Source organism: Rattus rattus, chromosome 14 (assembly GCF_011064425.1).
Source record: "Rattus rattus isolate New Zealand chromosome 14, Rrattus_CSIRO_v1, whole genome shotgun sequence".
Lineage (NCBI taxonomy): Eukaryota > Metazoa > Chordata > Mammalia > Rodentia > Muridae > Rattus > Rattus rattus.
Window position 1 is genome coordinate 67,589,964 of NC_046167.1, and position 11,500 is coordinate 67,601,463.

The 11,500-nt window shown below is 44.0% G+C and overlaps 1 protein-coding gene across 1 annotated transcript in view; it reads right to left on the reverse strand.

Annotated features, from left to right (window-relative positions):
* The window catches only part of Ptpdc1 (protein tyrosine phosphatase domain containing 1), a 28,865-nt gene extending 27,981 nt beyond the window's left edge, over positions 1–884 (reverse strand). Inside the window, exon 1 of the mRNA XM_032884584.1 lies at positions 575–884. Within this exon, the coding sequence (XP_032740475.1) occupies positions 575–656 (82 nt within the window). The 5' untranslated portion in view covers positions 657–884. The remainder of the gene's footprint in view (positions 1–574) is intronic.
* Between the last annotated feature and the right edge of the window lie 10,616 nt (positions 885–11,500).

An 11,500-nucleotide genomic window follows, 5' to 3' on the forward strand; every position in this document is an offset into this window, starting at 1 on the left:
TCCTAAACTGGTTTTTACTGGCTATTTTGCCACAGCAATGGAGTGATGCCTAGTACAACCAAGAAGGCCAGAGTGGAATCTTTCATCCACTTCCTAGCTCAGAACTACACAAGGATGAAAGGCGAGAAGCCCAGCAACAGGAGAGTAAGTTACGACAGCTCCTGATACCACAGGAAAATACCCACACAAAACCACTGATAGAGTGGGGCCTGGTAATTCTGAATACGCTTTGCAAGTGACTCCTGCATATAACTGAAGGGGAAAGAAATGAATGGTTGCTTCGCAGGCAGGCATGTGACGACAGGAACAAACGTGTAATCACAGCCTAGGACGATAAGGCAGGAGATGAACGCGGTTTGCAATACCTCCTTTTCAAAAGCAAGACATTCTTCAGGGTTTCATGAAGGAATTCTACCGAGCCAGACAGTGAGGCCGAAAGCGAAGGCCATAACCGTTCTCTGGACCTGGGCCTCTGAGGGGAAGAACAGAGCTTTTCTTTCAGAGCCTCTCAATGTACTCTTATTAAGTGTAAATCTCCCCAAGGCGACAGAAAGTACAGCAAAGAGGTTATTACCATCCATGTGTGCAGCATGCCCACTGTCATTCACCAACGTGGAATACAGATTTTCATTCTGTGGCAAGACTCCTGCAGCCATCCTCGTCTGTTGGAAAATTTTAAAAAGATCATTACTTAACTAATCACGTTAGACATCTGCTGCCCAATATGGCAGTCATTAACTATATGGCCCTTTGTCTGTCTCTCCCTTCCCTGCCTGGCTGAACTCAGGGTGTCACAGATGCCAAGTAAGTATTCTACTACTGAGCCGCATCCCCAGACACCTAACACTTGAAACACAGCCAGTCTAGGTTCCAATGTACTGTGTGAAAATTCAACACAGAGAAAGGGACACGAAAGGTGGGCATAGTGGCACATTCCTTTAATCCCAGCACGGGGTAGGCAGATCTCTCCCCTTGAGTTCAAGGCTAGTCTGAGTTCCAGGACAGCCAGGGCTATGTAGAAAGACCCCATCTTAATAAAGGAAAAGAAAAGGGGGGGCGTATAAACTATCTTACTAATAACTTCTATAACCAAGATTGTACTTTGACCTCCACATGTGCCCTATCATGCACACATCTACACACACAGACACACAGACAGACAGACACACCAAAAAAGTCAAAACTAAATGCAGATAATATACAGAAATTCCTGTTTTTATTTACAATTATTATGTTATTAAACTGCTTTCCTTTGTCACGTTTAGACTTAATGCTCTATGTTCTTGAATTTACACTGAAAATTCACATGAAAACGAAAATGCAAAACTGCTCATATCTGATTTATGTGCCCTGTTTTTCTACTCACAATCATATACTTGGGTACATTTTAATTCCTTGGGAAGAAAAAAATACTCTGACAGGAAGAACTTTTTTTTAATGAAATATTTCCATCACAGCGGCTTCTGAGGCTGTCTCCATTTTCCACATGTTCAGTGTGCTAGCTCCATGTCCCTGGCTGGCAACATTGTCACGTGTGGCTGGGACCACGCGCAGACTGGTGTCCTCAAAAGGGCCAACCACACAAGAGGCAGGCAGGAGGATCTCAAACTTGAGGCTGTAAAGTGAGGCACTATCTCAAGACAAATACCCCCACTCCAAACAAACCAACCTCCTGCCTGCTCTGTCACACTAACAGTGGGGCTCTGGCAGAGACATCTGTGATACAGGGATGCCCTGCAAGCTAGAGCCTCCACAAAAACAAAACAAAGAGTGTAGGAGGATAGAAAGTTTGACTTTAATTACGTGCATAATTACTTGAGTTGCAGTGTCAATTTTCACAAGTCTGAGATGTGTAGTAAAAGTCAGCTGAGAAAGAGACTGCAAGACCCTCACTATCTGGTAATAGGAAATCAGCTCTGTCTGTATCTGCGCCCTCCAGCACGTCATGCAGACTCCTTTCTTTCTTTGTGGCTGTCAATCTGCCTTTATCTGGGAATTTGCTTACCTCAGTCTCACCGCTTTGGAAATTTAAGTTTTCCTCTTTGCCCAACTAACTTTAATTTTCCCCTTTTAGAGCCCTTCTCATCTACCTTCCTCAAGAAAATCCTGGGGGTTGGGGATTTGGCTCAGTGGTAGAGCGCTTACCTAGGAAGCGCCAAGGTCCTGGGTTGGTCCCCAGCCCCGAAAAAAAAAAAAAAAAAAAAAAGAAAATCCTGGTTATATTTCCATCAGGTCCTAACTGTCTACTTTTTATTAAAGGAGCTAACTGGTCTCTTTGGAAATTTCCACTGGTATTTTTGTTGGGGTGCAGCCTGGCCTTGACTCGGGTTAGTTTAGACGCACTGCTAATCTTTCCAAGGGTTCACAGTTACCCAGAGGCCCTCCCACTCTGGCTAAGAGAGCAGGACCACCTTGCAGCCAGCTGACCTCTTCTAGTTTTCTGGCCCCAGACGTTTGAACAGATCAGTACTCAGCACACTCTGAGGGCTTTGTGGGGTGGAGTCTCCCTCATTCTCTCTGAGATTTTATCTTGCAAAGCCTTCCTCTGAGTTCACCCCTCTGTGCACCTCTGGGAAGGCCTGGTCTCCTCCCTAAGCTAAGTCTGGAAACTGCCCCTAGGGAGGCAGCTGGTGCAACCTCAGACTCACCCAGCTTACACCTCTGAGGGACTGAAGCCTGGGCTGCCTACCTTCCAACCATTCTCATAAGGTTGTCTAGAATTCTAGTTAGGGTAAGCAGAAACCTGCCTCATTTATCTGGAGCAGATATTTCTCCACTCACCTCTGAATTCAAATCTTAGATCTCTGAAACAATGTCTACTGTATGCTACCATTGCATAGAAACGCAGTACAATTATACATAATTCCTGATCCAAATATCATGATTTAAATATATTACAGAATCAAAGTTCTGCTTAAAACTTATTCAACTGCCAACTATATGAACAGGTTTGAGCTTTGTTTGATTTTTTGGAAAAACCAGGATTCTGTCTCTACTTTCACAGGTTGTAAAGTTGTTGAGTGTGTGTGCATGTGTAACAGCACTAAAGCCAGGCCAGACACAAAGCAAACGCTGGTCACTTTACTTTGCAATACTGTAATACTTTCCATTCCTTCTGGCTGCAGTCACGTCTCTTTGTAAGAGGCCCTTTGCATCACCCGTCTAATTATCCTGCTGGCAGTAACAGCTGAGCTTCCGAGAGGTCCATTCACAACAGGACTTATTCATATGCCTACCTACAGGAGGAGGAGTTTCAATTTTAATCCTGACTCTCACTCTCTGATCGCACATTATGTAACTTCACTTCCTGACTCAATGACAAGTGTTTTGCTCATTATATCCTACAGTTCTTTTATCCCTAAAATCCCCGCAAATGACTCAACTGTTCAGAATGAGTCACACTTCACTAATTAGCACCTACCGCTTAAAGCTTGAGTCCAGCAGCGAGCCATTACTCACACATCTAAGAACATTAGGAAGTAATGTTCTACTTCCTAAGGAATCCGTCTCACAGGCTAGCTGTGAGGTACTACAGAAGCCTCAGCACTCTCCTCTCTTCCATTTTCTGGATGCAACTGTGTTCTTCATATTTCGTAGAATTTGTGGTGTTGCATCGAGCAAATGCTCCAACTCTCCCTGATGCTCCTGGCTCCAGCACTGCATCGTGGGCATGCACCAGGACACTCTGGGCAGATCCCTCGTCTCTACTTCTGATTTTACTCTTCTGATACTACTCTCTGTCATTCTGATGTGTGAGGTTTTGTTCACTCTTTTCACTCTTTTTTTTTAGTTAATTATATGTAAGTACACTGTAGTTGTCTTCAGACACAACAGAAGAGGGCATCAGATCCCATTACAGATGGTTGTGAGCCACCATGTGGTTGCTGGGATTTGAACTCAGAACCCCTGGAAGAGCAGTCAGTGCTCTTAACCCCTGAGCCACCTCTCCAGCCCGGTTTTGTTCACTCTTAAGCACAAGACTGTCAATGTGCTAAGATTCTAGACAACAATCACAGTTCAGGAATGAGAGTGAATTTATCCATGTAAACATTATGATGCTCAAATGAAAGCATGTTTTATGCTCATTCATAATATGATGATGTGGTGGTGTGAATATGCTTGGCTCAGGAAGTGGCACTATTAGGAGGTGTGGCCTTGTTGGAGTAGGTGTGTCACTGTGGGTGTGGGCTTTAAGACCCTCATCCTAGCTGCCTGGAAGCCAGTATTCTCCTGGCTGCCTTCAGATGAAGATGTAGAACTCTCAGCTCCTCCTGCACCAAGTCTGCCTAGATGTTGCCATGCTCTCACCTTGATGATAATGGACTGAATCTCTGAACCTGTAAGCCAGCCCCAATTAAATTTTGTCCTTATAAGAGTTGCCTTGGTTATGGTGTCTGTTCACAGCAGTAAAACCCTAACTAAGACAGATGACAATCAAATGATACTAGCTCACTCCATGTCAGGAACTATTCCAATTCCTTTATATATCTTTATTCATCTAATCCTTATTACAGAGGACAGCACACTAAAACATCTGGACCTATGGGGGACATTCTCACTCAAACCACCACAGTCCACTCACTGACCACCCCCAAGGCTCCTGGCCATATCATAACTCATCATGTATTTAGTCCAACTTGAAAAGTCCCTACAGTCTTTTACAGTCTCAACAATGCTTAATTCCCCATCTGAAATCTCTTCTGAGATTCAAGGCAACTCTTAACTCTAAGTCCTATGTAGCTGACAATGACCTTGAACTCCTGACCCTCTATCTCCATCTCCCAAGTAGTAGGATCTAAAGTATCTGCTATCATACCTAGCATGTCACTCCACTTCCAAAACCCTCCACTTTACCCACCTTAAAACTTAAGTCATCCTAAATTATTAATATTTCTCAATAGGATCATGATAAAAGGTACTCTAGAATACTATATAATTTACTGATTTATTCTGTTTAGTGTCTGCCTTTCCTCTTCTATTGGGTAAGGTCACAGGAAACACCATTTTCTGAGGATCTGCTTTGCCAACATCTGCACTTCTGGAACCTATCCCAGGCCTAGCACACAGTAGGACTCAGGCTGAGATGACAGCGCGAATGGGCATCCAACAACGGGTACCTGCGACCACCACAGCATCATTTAAATCTGAATGTCTGTTCTCACCACACAGTAGGGACGGAAGCCGTGCCTTATTGTCCCAGCACAGTGGCAGCGTGTATGTGTGACAGAACAATGCAAGTAAAAGGGCAGCGTCATACTCTCAGTTTCCTGGACACATTCACATCTCTAATTTCTTGTAAATCTTTCATCTTGACAAATCTGTGTTCTTTCTAAAGCCTCAAGAGATTGAATCTGTCTTCTTCTCAGCCCCAGTTCATATTTCCTCTCTGTATGATGCCTTCCCAAATGCCACCTGCATATCTGACTCACATCTGAGGAAATTCTTACCTATGCAGGCTTGGACACTATTAAAACAGCTTCCGATAGTCCTCAGGGAGAGAGCTGAAGGCCATACAATCTATTTGGCAGTTTCTGTGATCTCACACCTTAACTACACCTTAGGGGAAGTTTGCTATGGGACTGCAAGGTTCCCAAGAGACAAGTCACACATCATGGAAAAACAACATTCCAAGAACCCTCCTATTTCATCATTTAAAGAAACTGCTGCTGAATTAATATTCTTCAGAAAAGACTTCACAACAAACAAATGAGGTAAACTGGCAGCAAAAACTGACCCTGGTTCACACCCTACCCCTTTCACCACTAGAAGCTGCCTGTGACAAGTCCAGGTCTGAACCAATCTCAAATTAAGGCACAAATACTTTTGTTCTTGAAGACTGAACATAGTCCAGACACCAATTAAACCCTACCTGGGTGTACACACACACACACACACACACACACACACACACACACACACACACACACACACAGGCTTACTTTAAAGCTTACACAACAAAGGATTCTCACTAGCAATTCAGTTGTGGAGAAAGAACAACAAAGTTGGTGGGCTCATCACCAGACTCAAGACTTAAAGCCGCAACAAGGATAGAGAGGGGCAAGGAAAAGACATCAATCAATGTAACAAGGCAGACTGGAGCAGCGTCAAAAATACAGTTAACCAACTAAAAATATTAATTTTATAAATACAGAGGTGTGTGTGTGAGAGAGAGAGAGGGCGGGGGAGGAGAGAGAGAGAGCGAGACAGAGACAGAGAGAGACAGAGAGAGGCAGAGACAGAGAGACAGAGAGACAGAGAGAGTCAGTCATGTATCTACAAATTGGTATCCGCATGTGAGAATGCTGGATGCCTGTGGAACCAGAAAGAGATCCTCTAGAGCTAGCGTTTCAGACGGTTGTGAGCCACCTGATGTAGGTACTGAGACTTAAATTAGGGTCTTCTGCAAAAGAAAATCTGTTCTTAACCATCTCTCCAGCACCTCAAGTACTTTTTAAAGTTTCGAATTTCATTATGTGTGTGTGCACATACGTGTATGTGCATGACTTGAGTGTGGAAGGAGGGGGGTGAGCTCCATGTGCTCACGTGGAGACCAGAGGGCAGTTCTGTGAGGCTGGCTCTCTCCTTTCACTTTTATGTGGACTTGGGGGCCAGGTCTCAGTCTGTTGAGCTTTTGTAGCAAGTGCCGCTACCCACTGTGTCATCTCCGGGGCCCCAAAGCCAGCACATTTTTGATAAAGGTGCACAGATAACAGGCTGGAAAAAATGTTTTATAACAAATGACACTAGACAATTCCATATCCATATGCAACAAACAGAATATCACAAGGGAACTATGGCATTCCTAAAATATACAGAACTGGGTTGAATTTTAAAATGCAACACCTAGAAATTTAAAGTGGAGCTTAAACATATACAAGTTTCAAAGCTAAACAGCCCAGAGACCTAGGGTAAAACCGAATACTACTGGTCTTAAAAACAAAACAAAAACCACTAACAACAAAACGACTCCCTAGATATTCTGCTATACTCATAGATTGGTACCTTATTCAGCCATCACCAGAGAAGCTTCCTCCTGCAGCAGACGGGAGCAAATACAGAGGCCTGCAGCCAGACAATGTGCAGAAAGAGAGAGGATCAAGTCCCTCCCCTCAGAGCTCAGGAATCCCTGAGGAAGAGGAGGCAGGTATAAAAGCCAGAGGGGATGGAGGACACCAAAAGAACAAGGCCCTCTGACTAACTGAGCAGGGCTCACATGAACCTGCAGGGACTGCAGCAGCCAGCACAGAGTACGCAGGTCTGCACCAGGTCCTCTGTGTGTGCACTATACCCCAGCTCCGTGCTTTTATAGGACTCCCGAGTGCCTGAACGAGTGGGGTTCTGATTCTCACACCTGCTCTTGGGGCTCTTTTCCTTCTGTTGGTTTGCCTTACCCAATTTATGTGTGATGGGTTTGTTTCATATTGTTATTGTTGTTGTTATTATATCATTACTATTTTGTTATGCCTGGTGTCTCTTAGAAACTTGTTCCTTTCTAATGAGAGACAGCAAGGGAGTGGATCCAGAGGTGAGGGGAGGTGGGAAGAACTGGGAAGATAGAATCATGGGTAACTGTAATCAAGATATATTGTATGAAAAAATAATATTTTCAATAAACAAAAACATAAATGTTGAAACTTTCATTCTGTCAAAGACATTAAGAGAACTAGAAGAGGAAACGGACTGGGGGAAAATATGAGAAAATATGTGCAAATTACATAGTGATAAAGGTCAAGCATCCAAGTCAGACAACGTACACAAACAAGTTCATTGAAAATGCTATTGTCTTTGTTGTAAAAAGAAAACGTGATAATTAGAATATTTTTAAGTAAAAACACTTGAGCAAGTAGAAGTATAGACTGGGTGTAATGTCTACAATGCCAGCACTCAGAGGCAGAGGCAGGGAGATTGCAAGTTCAACACAGCAAGAACTTGTCTTAAACAACAACAACAACAACAACAAACCTGCCAGGACTGGAGAGATGGCTCAGCGGTTAAGAGCACTGACTGCTCTTCTATCAGAGGTCGTGAGTTCAAAACCCAGCAACCACACGGTGGCTCACAAACATCTGTAATGAGATCTAATGCCCTCTTCTGGTGTGTCTGAAGACAGCTACAGTGTACTCATTTACATAAAATAAAAGATTCTTTTTTAAAAAAAATGGCAAGACAAAATAATTTTTTAAAATTATTGAATGTAATACATATAATACCTGTAGAATACAAATCAGTTACATTTCCAATCAGACTTACACACAATGGCCTGGGAATGTGACTGTAAACAAGATAAAGGTAAAATTAAGTTGCATTATAGTGATTTTTCACATAACTGTGTGAAAAACTTGCAAAACAAGAGAAAACGTCATTTATATTGCTAGAAGGAGAACAGTAACATAGTGTGAGGGACTTAGGTTCAGAACAAAGACAGAATATATTACACTGCATCCCATTTACATATCATTGCATTGTTTGAACTTTAATCAAATAAAATCTTGATTTAAGAGAAGAGGAATAAACAAAGAACAAAGTAAAATCAAATATGCGTGAGAGTATGACAAAATGAAATGCAGTAGTTTGTATGCTAATGTAAAGAAGAAATGGTCCAACACCTGAACAAACACATCAAGAACACTTAACAAGCATTTGGAGTACACTCAATGTAGAGAAAGTGAAAAATAAGCCCTAACATATACCACCAGTCGGAGGTAGCCTGGTTAAAAGGGAAAAAGGCCATAATGCAGGCCACTAACCACGAGTTAGCATGGTTAGAAGGGACAGAAGTAAGAGCCGGGCTGGCAGCATGGCTTGGCAGACAGAATCCCGTGCTGCATAAGCCTGACAATCACAGCCGACACGGTGCAAGGAGAATGGAGTCCCCAAAGACGTCCTCCGCCTCTGCATACATGCCATGGTAGGCACATGTGCACACACATACCATAATATAAAACCAAGGTCAAAGGGTACAAACAGGCCCAACGGTAGTCTATCAAGTGCTGGCAGAGACGGAGAGTAATGGGAACACTCCTTCACTGCAGCTGAAGTGCGTGCGGATGGAGTTCAGCAGTTGCTCATAAAACAACAGTGTGGCATGAAATGGAAAATCCTGTTCCCTTCTCAGGTCCGCCACTCAAACACCTGCCATGAGTCTTCTCAGCAGCATTATTTATGATGGCACGAAGCCAGATGGAGCTGTGACATCACACTGAACTAGGAATGCTGTTCTGTGACTGAAATGTAAGAGCTGTTCATCTGAGGAACATGGGAAAATCCTAAAAGGAAACTGACTCTGTTCTCCACATGTGCTCCGGGACTGTGCTAAGTGAAAAGCTCTGGTTTGAGAAGGCTATATATCACAAGAATCCATTCAGAGACTTTCCGGAAAAGACAAAAACTACACAGAAAACTAGCCAGATTTTGCAAGGGTTTTCAGAAGGGTAGAGGGCTGACCAGGTACAGCACAGATTATTTTCAGAACCAAAAACCTATCTTATCCATTAGTGTTATGATGAATACACATAATCTAGTTGCCAAGGCCCATAGATTTTTTACAACATAAAGAATGCCTACCTATGTATTTTTAAATTCAAGACTTTAAAAAAAATTAACCAAGAAAGGGATGGCTTACATCAAAGTTCCTGGACAAAGGCAAAGGAATTCAATGCATTATAAAGGGAGAACAGAAGCTCACTGAGGGAATGATGAGAAAGAGGTACACGTAACTGGAAACGAATGGGAACTGGGACAGAAAAGGAACTATCCACATGTACTAGGTTCTACTTCTACAAGGCCAAGCTAGCAGTCCTAACTGTCTCACGTATACTGCCGACAGAGAATACAAGTGACAAGGGGGCAAATGTCGAGTGACACAGGGCGTGGACTAGGAAGTCAAGGTGAATAAGGAGGAAGTGAACCGCGGCTGCAGCGGTCTGTGGGAAACTCCTGCGAAGCCTAACAGAGTGCTCTCCCTCATCTGCAAGGACATGTTTCCAGGCCTGTCAGTGAATGCCTGAAACCACGCACAGTAATGACTACAGGTGTCCTCCACTCTTATTAATGCATGCACACTTACCTTAGAATAATTTATAAAATAAGCAAAGATTAACAATAACTAATAAAATAGGACAATTGTAACAGTATACTGCTAATAGTTATGTAACCATCTCAAAATACCTTATTAAATTCTAGCTGCTTTGTTAGACAATACAATGCCTGCATGATTAGATGAAGTGAGGTGAAGGACACAGGCCCTGTGATGCAGCCATTAGCCTGCTGCACAAAGCACACGTGTCTTGCTATATAATTGAACAGGGCCCTGTGAGGGCCTGTGAGTAAGTGGCTAATGAGTAGGTGGCATTCACAGCGTGGATCCACTGGACAAAGGATGACTCATGGCCAGGGCAGGAGAGAGTTGAGTGCAAGCCTGCGCCATGTTGCTCAGAATGGCACACAATGTAAAATTTACAATTTTTTTTATTTCTGGAATTTTCCACTTTATATTTTCAAACCATGGTTAACTAGATAACCAAAGCCATGAAAAGCAAAACCACAAATAAGAGATAAAGAGATAACCGCAATAGAGGCATATATTTGTGTGTGTGTGTGTGTGTGTGGGTGTGGGTGTGTGTACCAACTCTAGCCACAGATAGTCAGTTACCTGAAAGCAATGAAACCCTAGCTGTGATGAGCATATCAGAGCAAATCTGGTTTCTAATACCATTCTCCAGCAAAGGGACACAGGAATCCTTGTTGAACTGACTCTTTTTAGGGCTAGAGCAGGGAATATTCAAGATAAGCCTAGGTCATCTTGTAGTGCTACAAAGTGGGTAAGAACTCAAAACTCTCGCTGACAAGAATGTCAAGGGAATGGGAGCCAAATGAAAGCACGCTTGATGGCAAAGCTGGAGCAAGCGAGCAGAGAGAGCAGAGTGAGCAGAGTGAGCAGAGCAGAGTGAGCAGAGCAGAGTGAGCAGAGCAGAGCAGAGGCAGAGCAGAGAGGGAGGCAGAGCAGGAGCAGAGCAGAGAGCAGAGCAGGGGAGCAGAACAGAGGCAGAGCAGAGAGCAGAGCAGAGAGCAGAGGAACAGACAGAGCAGGCAGCAGAGGGCAGAGAGCAGAGAGCAGGCAGAGCAAGAGCAAGCAGAGCAGGCAGGCAAGCAAAAAGCAGGCAGGAGCAGAGCAGAGGCAGAGCAGGGAGCAGGAGCGAAGGCAGGCAGGAGCAGAGGCAGGGGAGCAGGGGCGGGGCAGAGGCAGGCAGGCAGAGGCAGAGAGCAGAGCAGAGAGCAGAGCAGAGCAGGAGCAGGAGGCAGAGCAGGAGCAGAGCAGAGAGCAGAGCAGACAGAGAGAGCAGAGCAGAGCAGAGCAGAGAGCAGGAGAGCAGAGCAGAGGAGCAGAGCAGAGCAGAGAGCAGAGCAGAGAGAGCCAGAAGGGGGAGCAGAGCAAGGCAGACAGAGAGCAGAGAGCAGGTAGACGAGAGGTAGAGTAGGAGAGTAGAGTAGAGCAGACAGT